Source organism: Podarcis gaigeae, assembly GCF_964106915.1.
Source record: "Podarcis gaigeae genome assembly, chromosome: 1".
Classification (NCBI taxonomy): Eukaryota; Metazoa; Chordata; class Lepidosauria; order Squamata; family Lacertidae; genus Podarcis; species Podarcis gaigeae.
Genome location: NC_139678.1, coordinates 60,283,366 through 60,301,944, shown reverse-complemented (window position 1 = coordinate 60,301,944; position 18,579 = coordinate 60,283,366). Strand labels below are relative to the sequence as shown.

Genomic DNA, 18,579 nt, shown 5'->3' with positions numbered 1-18,579 from the left:
TTCCTTTGCCCTCCCTGGAAACAATCACATGAGTGCCCATGTGCCAGCCCCCCCCCCACTCCATCAGAAACATGTTTCCTGAGAAAATAAGTTGCAGACTAAAGGGTCCTTCTTTTTGTGGGATGTAATCCACTGAGAGCAGTCAAATACAACATTCCTTGTTTTCCTAGAGTGGACATGCAAGGGAATGTTTGGTCCAGCCAGTCAAAACTTCCTGTTCCTCCTGGCCTGCAGCATCCTTCCTTGCATGTGACTAGTGGGTGGCCATGATCTTTCCAGACCCGGTAAAAGGCCAAGGCACGCTGCCACTCTCTCTCTCTTTTCCATTTTCCTTCCATCCTGCGAACTTCCTGGAATGAACTGCTGGCTGCCAGCCAAGCAGTCGCCCAGGTCATCTCCCTTATGGGATAAACCTGTTAGTATAAATTTGTATCTTTAAGCCTAAAGCCTGCCTACAGGGATCACACTGTGCTTTGCCTGATCATGAGTAAACTTTCTTTTTATTGCTTATGAATAAGATGGCGTTGTCTTTATTCTTTTAGGAGGGATTTTTACAGGTGATTTTACCAGGAATATACAATTCAATCTGAGGCAGATTAAACTGCATAATAATAAGAGGTTCTAATGAGCCTGCAACCAGCTTTCTGCTGTATGTGAGAAGGGGAATGTAAACTCTGCTTATGATGTAAACTCTATCGCAAGTTAGGAAGGATATTAATAAACAATATATCCTCTCCTGACACCCTGAACATCTCCACGCCTTTTTTCTCTTGAATTGAAAGACAGTAACAATTGCAACCTCAACAGTAAGAATAAGATCACAAACATGCACATCCCATCCAGTTGTAGAAGAAAAGACCCATGACTACCATGTAAGCAAACATCATTTTTTTCTTCAAATAAGCAGAAAGAATAAACAATACAACATTGACCAAGGGCATAAATTCCCAGCTATACCAAGGTGTCTGTCCAAAAGGAACACTGAGCTGGCTGGCAGGCTGGCTGGATCTGGATTCCCTAGGGTTAGAATTAATGTAGGCGTATCCAGCCTTCAGAATAAGTGTCCCACTCAATTTCACCCCCAGACAGTTTGCATTGCTGTGTTAATTTGTCAGCCAATGCTAGCTGCCATATCCTGCCACACCGCCTCCCTTTATCAAACTGCCTGTCACTTTCTCCAAAGTGTGCAACTTCCATGAGAGCTGCAACAAGGAGGTGAGTTGTCAAAGTTTCAAACAAAATGGCCTTATTCCTCCCACGAAACAAAGATTTAAAAGGCTAGCGCTGGATCCATGTTACCATGTTGGCCTCCTGGCTCAGCATACTTGAGCATGTAGCATACACAACCCACCAGAAATCCTGAGACTTCTGATATTCCCATCAAAAATGTATGAAAGCCTTTCTTATTATTGCATCACAAATTTGACCTTGGAGCTACCTTGACATCAGTTAGCTTTGAGAAGTTCCATCTTTGAGGCAGCCCATGCAGTGCACTCGGTCACTGATGTTCCTCAAACTGGTTGCACAGAAATCTACTGTGTTTTCCTAAGTGTGTGGTACATAGAAAGCTGCCTGGTCAAAAGGCGTTTAAAACAGGGTGCCATGGTCTATTTTATTCCACAGAGATTATGTAGGAAGTAAAATTTGGAAACAGGCACCCATGCTATCATTCACTGTTTTGATGAAGTAATGGCAAAATGCCCTTTTAAGAAACAGCTGTTTGTATTTGACAAACTTTGTGTAGATTTGCATGACTTCGTGTCACAGTGTAAATTCACATGCTTGACATATAGGCTGAGTAGATCTCTGACGGATTTGCATGCTCTCTGTGGTATTGAGGTTGCTGGACCTGCAGTGAGTTTAGAATATTTCCAGCTCACGGCACAGGGGAATAGTTACTGAAGTAAATCTGCCCCAAATCTGGTTAAACATTCAGAATATATATTATGAACTTATCCTGGTTGAAAAATCACTCCTTCTATAAGACAGTCCTGAGAATTGTATCACGAAAGGGGCAGGGCTAGGGAATTGGGATGGGAACAGAGTCATCAGCACCCTTTCCGTACGATGATTCCTAGGGTTCCTTTGGGGAAGCCGTGACAATTAAGTGATCTAAAGCCAATATACATTTATAGTGTGAATAAAGCTTAAATGTGTGTTGTGTTCAAGAAGCAGCAAATAACATCACCATTTTACCCTTGGGTAGAATGCTGCACAGACAAACTCAATCTGCCCTCAAGCCTCAACTTGCCAGATTGGCCATATGGATTTGCTCTCTGTAGTAAATGGATCAAGCTTTCATTCTATAAGGAAATTTCTGTATCTCTGCACACTGAGCCCCACCAGTCAGAAGGCTAGTGCTACTGGCTGTGATTGGGATGGGGAGGGGATGAAAGGATACAGGAACAAGTCCTGTCAAAGCTGATAGCGCTGACCATCTGTCTGGCATGGCGCACATGGCCCCAATCCAGCATTGGGCACTGCACACACATCATCTCACATATTGGCTTCAGGGATCCAGTTGTGAGAGCTGTATGCACAGTAATCCTTTGCATACATGGTTTCCAACCCACTGTATATGTAAGTGTTAATATGGGTGTTAGAGAAGATGAGGGCATCTCTCTCTTACCCCTCCCTTCATATGTGCTTTTTTCTGCCTCTGTAGCGCAGCCTGCAGTCTCTTTAAAAAAGGAAACACGTCCCCCTGGAGTGATTCCCTGCTCTCAGGCCTCCTGTTTGCAGTGGATAATCATTTCCCTACGCTGAAGCAGAACTGATTGTAAATCTGCATCTATCACCACAGCAGCCATTCGGATTGAATTAACAAGTCACTACAGCCTTAATTACTTTGTCAAAGATGAAAAATAGTAATTGATCTTGTCCTGGATCAGCTCGCATCTCCCCCTCCTCTCCCATCGGTACCTTGCCCCCCACTCCAAGTCCTTGCAGATAAGCAAATAAATAAATAAATGCAGGGGAAAAGAATCCTAATCGTATGAATGTTGGAGTTATGGAAAGGAAAGTTCAGGTTTCAAAATGCAAAACTGCAGGGGGAGGCCTAATAGTTCAGGAGTGGAGGTAAACAGGGAGAATCATTGATCAATAGCCTTGAGATACTGGGAGGGTGAAAAGTAACCCTATAACTCACACACTCACAAACTACAAACTTCACTTTATCTCAAGGGTGGGGAACTGACCCTCCTGATGTCAGTCCCAGTCAAGTCCAACTCCTGTCAGTCCTAGGCCCATAGCCCATGATCAAGAGCTGATGTAGTCAAGTCACCCTGGAGGACCACACATTCTCCTCCCCATCCCTGCTTTAGCATATGGCTTGGCTCACTGTTTTGGCACTGTACGGCAGCACACCTGCTCTGTGATGTTGGCATGCTTTAATCTGGACTGAATGGCATTTGGGAGTGAATAGTAGAAAATGGGATTCTAAAACTAGCTGGTGTTTTGATTCCTTCAAGTTTTATGATGATATGAGAGAACTGCTGAAAAGGCAGAAGCAAAAACAATTAGGGCATTATCCAACCAGAATTAAACATGCTTCAAGGTTAATAATATCAAGGATTGTACATGCTTAGTTGTCTCCAACTGAAATTAAGAGGACATATAAAAATGTACACTGCTAATAACACATACGTATAAAAAGTGATGTGCTTAAGCGTCAACAGATTTTTAAAATGTATACTACCCTGTCATCCTCAGATGAAGGGAAGTACAGTGGTACCTCAGGTTATGAACTTAATTCATTCTGGAGGTGCATTCTTAACTCGAAACCACGCTTAACTTGAGGCACGCTTTTGCTAATGGGTCTTCCACTGCCGCCGGGCCACCGGCACACAATTTCCGTTCTCATCCTGGGGCAAACATCACAACCCAAGGTACTACTTCTGGATTAGCGGAGTTTGTAACCCTGTGTTTGTAACCCGAAGTGTTTGTAAACCCTAGAGTGGACACACAGGGGGATGTGGCCCCAGACAGGGAGGACTTCCTGTCATACTTATTCTGGTGCCTCCTCCCCCTGTGTGTGACCAGGTAGATGGGCATGACCCTAGCTGACCATGTAAAAGGGCTAGCCATGCAGCCATCTTCCCTTTTACCATTTTCGCATTTCGGACTTCTCTCTTGGACCTCCTCTTCTGGCTCTTAGCCAGCACATGGCTCATCCTTACAGATGATGGAAGTCACAATGTGGAAAATCTGAGGCGTAGCTCAGACTTCTTTTCTCTACAAAAGTAACTGTAACCACAAGATAAAGCCTGCCTTCAGATTACTGCTGTGAACTGAATGTAAGTACACTTTACGCTTACTTTTAAAGAAGACTGTCATGTAATTCTTATTTTAAGAGGGAAATAAAGGGGAAATTTACCAGGAACAATCCAGACTGGACAATCCAGATTAGATTGCTTAAATTAAAGGATTCTAACGAATCATCAACTTGCTTCCAGCAATCTGTAAGGGAATGTGCTCTGCTGCTTGCTCACTAGCATGAGTGAGGAGGAATAATATTTAAACAATACATCCTCTCCTGCCTTCCTCAACGTTCCCACAACTATGCTCACTAAGATTGATGGAAGTTGGAGTCCAATGACAGATTGCCACCCACACCTGTTCTAAAGAATCAAACTTTTCAGCGCAAGCAAGAGAATGAACTGCAGCTCTTAGCACACCAGGGGCTTACATGGTTCTGCTGTGAATGGAGCCAGAACAGTTAGATAAGTCCACAAACGGTCCCTACTACCATGTAACTTCATTTTCAAGGAAGATGGATTGCTAGCTAGTTGAATCACTTTGCCCTGCATGCCACACTGACCACATAGCTTCAGCTGCAGCATAATTTCCCCCCGAAAATACCAAGTGCGTGGTTGTCCTAAGGTTTTGTTAATGGCCCTTCAGAATGCGATGGTGCCATCTCTCACCAATGCCACACAAGTGTCATTGCATGGCTCTTAACAAGCTTGACTGGAGTGAAGGGCAGACAATGGAACCAGCCATGCCAATGGCAGGTGCTGCCGCACCACAGATGGTGGCTGTGAACAAGGTCCAGCAATGGCACCTGCCAGTCATACAGCTGGGCCATTAGATGATTTCAATACTGCACATCTCAGGAATTAGGAAATATTGCATGGCTAAGGTTACAGCTCATCTCTTGCGTTCTCTCTCATTCTGGTTGATCATTTTCAGGGCTAATCTCAGCCAATTATATCTTAAGCAAAATCTACTTCTGATGAGCAATAAATTGAATAAATAAAATAATAAACAAACAAACAGAGGTGCATGACCATTCCTTCTCTTGTTTGTTTTTACCATTTGGATTATGAAAAGGGAAATAAGGCTAGCATGCAATCAGTCACGCAAGGCTGTTTCTTGGATTTCAGTAGCTCCTTTTACTGCAGAACAAAGCCATCAAAGCATGGGGAGATAAAACAGACTTTGCTAAAGGTGACACATTTCTTTGTACTTTCCCTGCTCTCTCTCTTTTTTAAATGAAAAGCTATATTTTTGAACTTTTCTTAGATATGGAAACAAATCATTAACCTGTTTTTAATGTAATGCTCATATTAAGAAATAATGCACACTGGCTTCTGAAAATCCATTAATTTAATCTTTTTTCCTGAATTACATCAGATTATTATGACCTACCAATTTCCTATTAAAATTTACTTTCTGCAATTTATTATATGTGATATAAAGTATATAGCACATGACTGTGTTGTCTGCCACAGTGAGCTGCGGGTTAGATTGGTTGAAATTAATTTTGATTTGCTGGTGGTGGTGTTCTAATCGTGGTTTTAAATATTCCTGGCTGGCTGGAATATGAGTGCCCCCTTCTTCTGTAACTGTACAGAATTTCCTAGCGTAGGTCCTTTCAGTTAATAAAGAGCCAAGTCTCTTGGACAGGGAAATCATTACCTTTATAAGAGCTCTCTGATAAAAGTTCTCTCTCATTTCAGTTGAAATTATCCCCAGATAATGAAGGGTCTGGTAAATCTTTAAAGCATTAATTGCTTGTGTGCTTAGGCTTCTCTGCAGCAGCTTGTGTTAACTCATCAAGCGATGGAAGCATGATGTGCACCTAGCCTTGTGTTCTTGTCTCCAGTTGCTTTCATTTACCTATTTACACAGCAGCTGCTGGAATGTTCAAATACACATTCTGAATTCTGACACAGCTATGAATCTAGACAGTAAGAAGACTGTGAATAGGGGACTTGGCTTCTGTCACGGAAGTTTCATTTAATAATATTGGAAGTTGGGAGCTCAAGGGTGCACGGTTGTGAGAGGGACAGACACATCTGGAGGACGTTTCTGCATCACTGGCCAGGCAGTCACGCTGCTAACATCTATTGTCCCCTGACCATGTACCCTCTATGCCACCAAGGATTTCTGCTGGCCACTATACAGTGGTACCTCAGGTTACATACGCTTCAGGTTACATACGCTTCAGGTTACAGACTCCACTAACCCAGAAATAGTGCTTCAGGTTAAGAACTTTGCTTCAGGATGAGAACAGAAATCGTGCTCCGGCGGCGCAGCAGGAGGAGGAGGCCCCATTAGCTAAAGTGGTGCTTCAGGTTAAGAACAGTTTCAGGTTAAGTACGGACCTCCGGAACAAATTAAGTACTTAACCTGAGGTACCACTGTATCATATTTCTAGAATACATGCCTTATAGACATCTATGGTTTCAGCAAAAAATGTCAGTCAGGGTGTCAAACTAAACTGAACCCTTATTCCACCTCTCCCCTCAAGGCTGAAACAGAATCTAAGTTCAAGTAAAAGCTCAGAATAAGGGTTTATCTAAATAAACAAATCTCAGTAATAAACAGTAAAAATGGTGTACTGGTGCACTGAACTGCGGGACAGTAGAATACAAGGGTTTTTTTTTTTACCCTACATGAAGGCTACGTGACATGAAGGCTGGCAACATCAACCCCACTGTGTGGGAATTCCTTGCAGATGGCTGCAGAGCCTGGAGACAATCAGTCCAGCTGTGCATCCACAGCAGTGACTAGAGGAGGAATGACCACTGGGAGTAGCGCAGAAAGAATAAATGCTGTGACACACCTACATCAGCACAACCAGACGTCTTCATCTGCCCCAGCCGCAGCAAAACATGTCTCTCCTATATTGGTCTCTACAGCCACAGCAGGCGCTGTGACTCTTTCTTAGGTGTTACTGGACTGCAACTCACAACATCCCTGACCATTGGCCATGCTGACTGGGACTGATGGGACATGGAGTCCAACAACAGTTGGTGGGCCAAAGATTGCTCACCGCTGCTATAAAGCAAGGTGAACCCTTGGAAACAAACCTCACCTGCAGTTTTCTTGACCAGCTATATGACCACTAAAATCCAGATTCGCCTTGACAAGCAATAGTCTCTGCCCCAGAAATTTACTGAGAACGAAGCTATCTCCAAGTACCAATAAGTTCAGCCTGGTCCTCCTGAGGAAAATGGTTTGCTTGGTTCACTTTGAAGTGTGGTTTATCTTGCAGCAGAACAAGTGCTGACCTATTTTACACTGACAGGTTTCGTTCCTCAATATGTGGAACGTGAAGTCCTTAAGACTTAAATTCAGTAGGGGACACACACACACACACACACATTTTCCAACAGAAAGGAGTTTGATTTCTCAACAATGGCGAATAATTTGTAGTGCTGAGCTTTTTGGCTACTGTCAAATTTATTTTGGGCAGGATTTTTTCCTCCATTGTGCAAGCACAATTTTTGAAAAAGCAAGCACAAAGGACCTATTATTCTGAAGCAATTGAATACAGATCCTGCAACTGCCATCCACTTCACTAGCATATTTCTCAGACAGCAGCAAGACATTAAAGGTATAATTCTGGAATAACTCCACAATGGACCATTTTCCAAGTAAGAGTGAGGAGGACAGCGGCATTTAGATGAAGAAAGAGCAAGGGATGAATTCAGAGAAGCCACTTCTTGGTGGGTCTGGTTAGTTTCCTAAGCATGTCTACTCAGAGGTAAGTCCCATTGAGTTGAATGGGGCTTATATATACCCAGGTAAGTAGAAACAAGACTGCCACCTTAATAGTTGCTTCTTACATATGTGAAAAAGCACAATAAGAGGACAGCACCCAATCAACAATGGGCCCAAAGAGTTAAGCAATAAATGCAAAATCTTGGAGGTAATTGATTGAACTGCAATGTTTTTCAAGTTAAAATAGGACCTTTTCTTGGTCCCACCACTCTCACAGGCATGCTTGGTGGGGACATGGGAGAGGGCCTTCTTGGTGGCTGCTCCCAGACTCTGGAATTTCCTCCCTAGAGAAGCTGCACTGGCTCCCTCCTTCCTGTGCTTCCACCAGCAGACAAAGACACTCTTGTTGCAACCAGGCTTTTGGGAGCTGCTTTTAATGGAGGCAGTGGCGTAGCACCCAGGGCAAGGCAAGTAATTTGCGCCCCCTAACCCGTGGATTTTAGTAGGGGCAGAGAGCTGCGAGTGTGAGGGCGTCCCCCCCCCCAGATGTTGCGCCCGTTGCGGCCGGCCCCCCTGCACCCCCCACGCTATGCCACTGAATGGAGGGGCTGGTCCCAGGCTGTTTTTATTGTAATTATGTGTATGTTTTAAATAGATATTTCACACACACACACACACACACACACACACGACACACACACACACACACACACACACAGACACACACAGAGAGATTTAATTCTATCAATGCTTATGTTGTTGTTTTTCTATGTTTTTATTGATTCTTGTTTTTATCTGTCAGCCACCTTGAGTCCCATCTGGGAAAAAGGCATAATATAAAATATGTCCTTTATCATGGGAGATATAAAATGAGGAATATACATACAGAAATATAGCATAAGGAGGGTAAGTGCAGACAAAATATAGTTAAGCCTGGAAAATATCATACAACTTTTCAAAAACTACGACATTTTGAAAGGAAGTATATCAGAATTATAAATATTAAAACCAACTTCTTTCTGTATCTATTGTGCAGATACCTCAGTAGCCCCACATTCAAGATACTGATCAAATAACATACTATGGTTAAAACAATAAAATGTTAATTAATCAGTATGTTAATTATATATTTCTGTGTGTATGTTCTGACATTTAGGTATCTCTTGATGAAGGCTATCTAGCGAGATATACCTGGACTTGCACTCCCATGTCCTTGGCTAAATTAATTTCCATGCATCTTAGTACAAAAGCGGAAGTGTAAACCATAAGCGGGGGGAACCTTCTTAAAAGACAGAAGCTGTTTGCAAAGGTAGAGAAAATGCAGGGAAAAATCTGGACACATGCTCTTCAGTTATTCTCCCCACTAGAGATGCAAACAGCACAGCACAGGCCTAGTGAAAGAAAACAGAATATTTCTCCTCCATTGCATCTACAATACATAGGCTGTTAAGGCCTCTTATCTTGGTTCTCTCATTCTGCTCTTCCACTGCTTGGCCATCCAGATAAGTCAGTCTGACATAATGCTTAATATGCTGGCAGATTCCCAAGGGGCAGATGGTTCACAGGATTGCAATGATGGTGAAATTGATTAAGAGATCATTGGCTACAATAGCACATATCCTTTTCGGTTATCTAGATGCTTGCTTTAACCCCCTTAAATATAAAAAAGCCAAGAAGATTATTTCATGAGCATGCTCACTCTCCACACATCTGGATTTACCTGAGACAGTCCTGTGTATCTGCTACCAATCCTAGATACTGTCTGTCTGGCAAGACTATCTTCTTGTCTGTCCATTGATTCATGCCTGCACAATCGGGGAGCAGCAGAGAATCATTTCAGCAGCAATAGCAGGATTGATGTTTGGGCAGCCAGATGCAAGGGATACTGTCCTCTGCCCTTCCCAAAGCGCTGGATCTGCTCAGAGAGACTTCTAAAACAACCCTCTCTCAGGCAGGTTTAATATTAACTGTTGAATTGTATCACATTTTAGTGATTTGAAATGCTGAAAGAAAACAGCCTGCCACACCAAGGCTTTTAAAATTTGAACTTCAAGAGGTGATCAGGGCAACCTTTATCAAATAGCGATAGCAGGGAGAAAAGTGCTAGCAGCTTGATTCAGAAGCAGAAAATAAGGTAAATTAGACTTATGTCTCTGCTTACCCTGGAAAACTGACATTGTGGTATAATAATGGAAAGCATTTCTAAATAATGGAACGTAACAACAGGGCCATATGAATGCCAGCATAAAATCTGGGGGAACAGGAAGAAGCATTGGCGTAGTTTGGGGGGGGCCCAGGGCCAGTTGCCCTGGGGGCAAAATTCCTAGGGGCGCAAAATTTCAAAAGAAAAAAGAATAAAGTAGTAATAATAAATTTTAAAAATAGCACAGCCTCTCCCTCACACAGAAAATCTCCCAATATGTGTCTGGGTGGACTGCAGAGTGGATTTGGGAGATGGCTGGTTGCTAGAGAACCCTCTGGAGGGCTTTAGAAAGATACCCACTCCTGACCAATCCCCCATCCTACTCTCTGCTGTACTCGCCGCTCATGGAGTACTGCAGTTGCCACTCGGGTAGGTTGCTGAGCTATTGCCCCTCCATTCTAGCCTATTGGTGGACAGTGCCAAGGATACTTGCCTTGCCCCGGGCACTGGCAACCCACACTATGCCACTGGGAATAAGGTAGTTCCAACCAGCAGATTTGGATTTTCTAAGTAAGCATCTGATTTATATGATCAAGGCTGCAATCCCAACCCCACTTATGTGGAATTAAGTCCTACTGAATTCCACATGGTTAGAAATGGCTAGAATTGTGCTGTAAGAATTGTGCTGTCTAATAATTTTTGCCTAGCAAGAGTATCACTGAAGAACACTGAGAAAAACAACACCATATTTTAATAGTCTACTGATGAAATAATCAATTCCATCACCTTTGATTCCAATTTGATAATTGATTATGAAATACTCTTAAAGGTCATATATTTATTCCTTTTTGCACATATCCCACATATATATTGATGGCGGGTAGCGCTGTAGTCTAAACCACTGAGCCTAGGGCTTGCTGATCAGAAGGTTGGTGGTTTGAATCCCCACGATGGGGTGAGTTCCCATTGCTTGGTCCCTGCTCTTGCCAACCTAACAGTTCAAAAGCATGCCAAAAAAGTGCAAGTAGATAAATAGGTACTGCTCCGGCGGGAAGGTAAACGCCATTTCCATGCACTGCTCTGGTTTCGGTGTTCCATTGTGGCAGAAGTGGCGTAGTCATGCTGGCCACATGACCCGGAAAAACTGTCTGCGGACAAACGTCAGCTCCCTTGGCCAGTAAAGCGAGTTGAACGCCGCAACCCCAGAGTCGTTTGCGACTAGACTTAACTGTCAGGGGTCCTTTGCCTTTTTAAAGGCACTTAACTGGTTTGAATTGATTTATGTTTGAAAAGCAGCATCATAAGGGATGATGGGGAGCAAGGGAATAGGGATGGTGGATGCTTAACCCACAACTTGTTTCACTGGGGAAGGGGACATTGGTTGCTCCAGATCAGTTCCTCACTGCTGCTTGAGGAAAGCTCATCTTATAAGGTAATGAATCTGAGGTTTTACAGTTGTTTTGGAAAAATTTTGAGGTATGAATACCTTAGAAAATCTCTCTTTTAAGGTTTTGGTTAGGTGGCTTACAGACAAAAGGAGTGAACCACCACTAGTAGTTTCCTTATGTTTCTGTTTCCAATGCAGGAATCAATTCACTCACATGGGGAAAGCATAGCTTTACTACAGTTCCTGAATAGCAGAGAAGTTCCACCACATGCACTCCCCCAATCCAATTTTCCAGCTGAATGGACAGTGGGTTAAGGCTATCCAGTAATGTGACAAAGGTCAATGCTATTAAGAGATCCTCCCCCACCTAAGTTGCTCATTACTAGTTCATTGCACACTTCATCGAGAGGTTCAATAAAAGCTCAATTGTATATACAACTGAACTTTGTTAAGTTCAATAACCATGATGCAACATTAGCCTTCCCCCCGTTATTCCCAGATGCCAGGAGAGACCCATAATTGGCCTGCCCCATATGATCATATCTTACAGTCCATGTATCTAGCATGTGAGTCTGTCCACCCCCTCTCCTAAAGAGAATCACTGCCACAGAACATCAGAAAGCCGGGATGGAGAAGAAGTTAAGAAATTTGGTTTGGCATTTCAGAGTGAGTGTGCTTCCAAATTGCCAGTCTTCCTGGGGCAGCAACAGGGAAAAATCCATTTAAATGCAGAGTGAAAGATCATTGTTAACCCAAGAACCAGTAGACTTAACCTTTCTTTCTACCCCCTCTCCTGGTTGCCAGCTCTTCAGGTTTTGAACACCTTTACAATTTAGTAGCCATGTTGTGAGTTTACTATAGGTGTAATCCTTAGTAAAAAATACAATTGGCCAATTTCTTTTTTAATATTTTTATTGATTTTTACACAAACAAACAAAAGATAAAAACACAACATGTCTTCTCAATTTGTATGCCCATTTGGCTATGTTTTAGCCTACTACTTCCATCAACCACAACCAATGATTTTCAAACTTTACGTCTTAATTCTGCATTTTGTTATTGTCCATATTACTTTAACAGTTCAAATCTTCAATAAAATCTGTTTCCTAAATCCTTTTTTTGTAATATTTTGTATTATTCTCCTTACACAACTTCTTGTAGTCCTACAAGCGTAGTCAAATTACTACAATTGTCTTTCAAATATTTCGCATATTTACTCCAGTCTTTCAAGAACTTTTGGTCCCGCTGGTTATGAATCCTTCCTGTCACTTTATCCAATTCTGCGTAGTCCATCAGTTTTATCTGCCAGTCCTCCTTTGTCAGCAATTCTTGTTTCCATTTCTGTGCCAACAATATTCTCGCAGCCGTTATAAAAATAACTTGTTATCTTGTCTATTAATGTCCGTACCTACAATACCTAGTAGAAAAGCTTCTGGTTTTTAAACAAATGTATATTTCAATAATTGGCCAATTTCTTCTAGATAGTTGAGCTAGAGGAAATCAGTGCAATGGGACTTTCCCTTTTCACACCTCCTGCCCCTTCTCAAATCTGCTCTGGAGGGATGAGAGAATAGTGGAGATCATTCCACCAGACATGCAGAAATGCTTGTGCTGACAGAACAGTATCCTTAATGCTCAGTTGCACCAACCACATAAAAATGATCAGTGTAAAGCATCTTAAAGCAAATGTCAGTGTCTGAATATTGGTGACGCTACTATAAAACACAATGGAAACCATTTTTGGATATATTAGACAACTATCTGGGTGCACCAACCCTATTTTGTTCTCTAGAGCTTTATTCCACTACATTATACACATTTCCATGGGAGTCTGAGTCGTACCCAAGTGGAAAATCAAATTAACTTGTTGAGTAATTTTTATTCCTCTTTAATTTGTATGGGCCCCATTAAGTGGCTTGGGTTTTTTGTGTGTTTTGCTTTGGTTACCCACTGCCAACAGCCGTAGGAACAGCAGCATTGGAAAGTCAAAAGCAGCACTGAGCTCATTCCATGGTACTTGCATTTAGTTGCTATAATGGATCATTTCATGTGCTGCCACTGTTACCAGCATCTATCTGAGATGGTTGGAAGTGTTTAGTAAAAACCTTAACAGCATCTCCTTCACTTTTCCCAGCTGCTTAGGCAAGTTTATCTTAGCATGGCAGAATGCCATTAGGTTTTCCAACCCATGGTGCAGATTATCTTGAATAAAGTCCCCAAATCTGGAACTTAATTTATTGCTATTTTCCCTAGGACCAGCTGAGGACATTTTGGGCTGCATCCAATGTTCTCTGCTAGTGCAAAGGTTCTTTAATGTTGCACAACCAAGGAATCCAACATAACAATTCTGCTAGCAGAAATGAATTGTGTAACAGATTGCACAATCTATTGTGCAACATAGTTAGCAGCAACTTGCGTATGCATTCTCTTGTGCAACAATGTCCTGATGGTGCAAAATGTTTTGCTAGCAGAAAAAGTATATTGCTAAGTGACTTCAGCTCAGCACTACATTGGATACAACCCTTTGTTGCCCAAGATGAAGGTCAAGTTGATTTGTCCTCCATTTTACATACAGAAGCAGACTGGAGTAGAAGTTGCCTCTTGCTTCAAAACTGACAGAAGACTCAATTGGTAGAGCATGAGACTCTTAATCTCAGGGCTGTGGGTTCCAGCATCAGGTTGGACAAAAAGATTCCTGCATTGCAAGGGGTTGGACTAGACCCTTGTGGCCCCTTCCAACTCTATAGTTCTATGATTCTGTGACATCAGCATTTCAGCTCAAGTGGTGCAATGCAAACTAGGGCGCTCAGGAAGAATGGCAGGAAGCAGCAGCACACACAAAGTAGGGTTTGCTGCCTGAAGCAGCTGATCCCTCTGCCTATTTGCAGAGGCAGCCTTGCAGTACTCACATGTGAGCGAAGGACAATGTTTGGTGACTATTGCTTTGCTGGGATTTGACCTAGTCCAAGACACTGACCGGCCCATGAGAGTTTATCAACTTCCTTTTCTGCTTCCCTGTTTTGCTCAATACCTCCTGTAGCAAGGAAAGTAGGCCGAGATGACATGACTTCTCACACTTGATCCCAATTTTCTCATTTGGTAGCATCTGTAGGCCCTATGTATTTCAAGTGTCCCTTGTTTATGAATGATACTAGAGGCTGCACTTCTAAAGCAGGTCAAAGTCTGCCTAAGGAGTACGTATTGGGAGATGGTGTAAGTATTACTCTGCAGGTGGGGGCAGCACTTGTGCTCTTAAGGAGGCCCCATAAAGCTCAGCAGGTGTAATTGTACCATCAGCAGTTTTTCACAGGGTTAAGAAAGGGTGGATGTGGACCTGCAGGATCCCAAATCCTTGTTCCCGAAACAATACTGAAAAGGGGGACAGAATCCTACACCAGTCCTGGAGAGAGTGTAGTGATTTTCTATCCATTATGTTAATATCAAAGGGAACATTAGCAACAGAAATAAATAAATCAGGGGTGGTGGACAGAGCAAACAAGATAATTCCACCTTCTTCCATGCTAGCCAGATAGAGGCAGCAACGATTAGGAAGTTCTTCAGCTGTGGGATTTCCCCTCTCCCCACATTTTAGGATTGCCCAGGTAGCCTTGTGTTCTTCAGTATGCCCCCCACCACCATGCAGTCCAACTTCTCCATCAGTAAGCACTCTTATATAATCATGCCACTTTGACATCGTCTGGGAATAAGGATAACCCTCTCTTTTTAAAGGATCTGAATCAGGCGGCTACAGCGATTGTATGAAACGATCTGTCATGCTTCTCTGCATTCCTTTACCCATTAGAACATTGTCGAGTTTAAGATTAAGCACTCTTCCTGCTGGATCACAGGCCCTGCATCTCATTAAAGTAAACACACTATGTCCTAGAGAATTAAAAACAAAGGACAACCAAGAAAGTGTGAGATGGGGGAAAAATCCCAAATCTATTAAAGGCCCGAGAATTAAAAACAAAGGACAACCAAGAAAGTGTGAGATGGGGAAAAACCCCAAATCTATTAAAGGCCCCAATAGGAGGCTCATTTCTTAAGAAAAGATCCAGAGCAGCCGCCATATTAATGGCTTTCCCTTGTCCAATGACAAAGCTATGCTCAGTTTTGCAGCTCAGTTGCTGACACACTCCGAAATAATCTAGTGGCGTATTATAAATGGAAAAGTTCCCTTGTGGGGATAATACTGTTTTCCAGTTCCATAGAAGCGTGTTTTATTTCTTTATATACACTTGACACCCAGAAATAAATCCTATTTTATACTTTAGCAAAAATAACCAGGAAAGGTTGGGTCAAACTCAGTTCTGGATAATACTTCTGAATTTCTGGAAACTCCACATGTATACAACAGATTCTAATTTATCCAGGAACAACAACTAAAAAGGAATCTGATGAGTAATAGCTTACCTCACAGTCCAAGAGCTTTTTCTTGCTTCTTATCTGTGATAGGGCTCCTGTGTTCTCCCCTGTGTAACATAGCTAGCTTTTGGAAAATATGTCTCCAAAAACAGCTTTGAAAATTATTTTCGTATAGCCAATTGCAAAATGGTAGTAGATGAAAATAATAATGGGATTTATGATTATTATACTGGAGTATTTGCCCATTCTGAATAACTTTTAATTATTAGCTACAGGAGTTTACCCTATAGCACTCTTCATGATTCCCAGACCTGGTGCCTATATACAGCAAACGTTCCATCTTCAATGGCTAGTCATATCATTGCCTTAAATAGTTAAAGGAATCATTAAATATAAAAACAGTCTGCACAAACTGTAGTTACATCAGCTAATGACAAACCTCTTAGCTTTAATAGCCCATGTGGCTTTGCATCATTAATAAACTATTTAGTGATGTGATTAATTTGAGATCTTATTTTTAAGTATTAGCACCACTTGTAAGAATTTATTAAAAGAACCATTTTCTTTGTAATGCACTGATGGGAAAGAGGTTGGTAAATTAAGGGGCAACGATTTTGGCTGCAAAAGCAAGTTCTAAAAATGGGGGAGTTAGTGACAATTTGTTAGCCAAAAATGTATTGGCCCACACCCTTGACAGAACAATCTTTGAGGGAAATGAAAGGGCAGTTAAGCACTCTTGGTGGAACATCACAAAACTTTCCCTGGTGACTGAACTTCATGCAGAATCAGTTTGCAGTGTTAATTCCCAATATGGCCCAGGCCATAGCCTTATGGAGACAGGAGGGAAAGAAGTGTTCTATACAGCAATGACTGCAAATGCATAGAGATGATCCGCAAACTGGAATATATTTAGAGGATGACAACACAGATGGTTTGGGGATAGAGAACAAGGATGTGAAGAGCTGGAGCTGTTTAGCCTGGAGAAGAGATTACCATATTTAAAAGGCAACATGACAGTTTTCTTCCAATATTTGAAGGGCTATTACATAAATGGGCAAAACTGGTTTTCTTTTGCTCCAGAGGGTAGGATCTAAACCAACGGATTCATATTAAAACAGAAAATGATTTAGATTAAACATTAGTAAGAATGTTCCCAACTGCACTGGCTGTGTTGACAGTGGAGAAGACTATCTCTGAAGATGGCAGTGGTGGTCCCTCATTTCTAAGTGGGCATGCAGCAGATTCTGCTTAAAGGAATCTCCTGTTGGGTGTACTGCATTAGTGGATTTTCTGCTAAATAAGATGACCTTTGCAGTTCCCTCCATCACAGACATGAACACTTTAAATGAGGATGTGTACCCCTTTGGCTACGACTAGCATTTCCCTACTCCCCAGTTCTGTGTACATGTCAAGGTGGAGGGCAGGTCACATGCAGATCTTTGAAATAGGCAGAACCTCCAGCCTGCTCTAAAGTTCATCTCAAAACACACTCAAGTACCTCACTTGAATTCTCTGCAATACATAGAGAATCAAGGAGAAAGTGACAAAATGGATAGCCGAGTGTCCTTAAAGTGACAAGGATAATTACTAAAAGGCTAGGGGCAGTCACTCCTTCTGACTGCATGCTGGAGGGCAGAAAATGCATTAGATAAATTCACACTAAACCTATTTAGGTGTCTACTGTTTCATGCTGCCATCTTGCCCTCTACACCATTTGTTGTAAAGACACGTGCATAGCCTCAAACATCTAGTGAAGGGGAAAAGAATATTTTTCTAAAGAGTTACAGAATGCTCACCTATCTTTCATGGTATTGCAGCAGATTGCACATGACTTTAAAAAAAACAAAACCTATGTGCCCATTTGTGCTATTCTTTATTTCAGATAGCCAAAGAATCCAGGTGTATGTTAAAACCAGATTGGTCTTTAACTCAAATCAATGTACCATAAGCAACAGTACTGATTACGAATGGCAATTGCGGTATTCTGAATCTGTTGGATTGTCATCAGGTAGGCAATAGTATGTCATGATGTATTGTGCATGTCTTGTTACAGTTTACAGATTTAAAGTATGACAATCTTAATGGGTGATGGGATTTTATCCTGTATGTAGAAGGGCATATAATACCAAGTGTGACAAGTTAGCAAAACAAAGAATTGACAAGACTGATACCTCAAAGTCTCAACAGGTGGCTCAATACAAAAATCTCATAGTCAAGACACATAATAAATTTATAATACACATAATAAAACTTTATTTTTTCAGTTGTAATATAAAAATACTTGAGGAAAAATAATGTTTTGCCCATCTAAAGGAGGCCAAAACTGGAGGGGAAATTGCAATAAGCAAATCCCAGCAGACTCCTTGTCAAGAACCTTGGCTATGTTTCTAAATACTTAACGATCAAAGAACGGTATCCAACAATGCCATGTTCAGAGTAGACCCATTGAAATCATGCATATCTTCAATTCATTTAGTCATGCATATCTTCAATTCATTTATTTCATTGACTCTACTCTGAGTACAACTTAGTATGATTTCATTAACAGGTCAAAAGTATTTTTTAAAGTTGCACTGTTCACGTCCACGATAGCAGTCTTGCAATAAACTTAATTCCCTCGTGGTTTCTTCTACTAACTGCTTCAGATTGTATAAAATAGCCTGCAGAGAAGAACCAACAGTCTATGGGAACACACTTTCTAGCACTATCATTTCCAGAAAAACGTATTTTGAAG

At 41.8% G+C, this 18,579-nt stretch overlaps 1 protein-coding gene across 1 annotated transcript in view; it reads right to left on the bottom strand.

Moving 5' to 3' along the window:
- SLC6A5 (solute carrier family 6 member 5) overlaps positions 1 to 9,858 on the bottom strand; it is an 86,513-nt gene extending 76,655 nt beyond the window's left edge. The window contains exon 1 of the mRNA XM_083750206.1: positions 9,671 to 9,858. Within this exon, the coding sequence (XP_083606332.1) occupies positions 9,671 to 9,745 (75 nt within the window). The 5' untranslated portion in view covers positions 9,746 to 9,858. The remainder of the gene's footprint in view (positions 1 to 9,670) is intronic.
- Between the last annotated feature and the right edge of the window lie 8,721 nt (positions 9,859 to 18,579).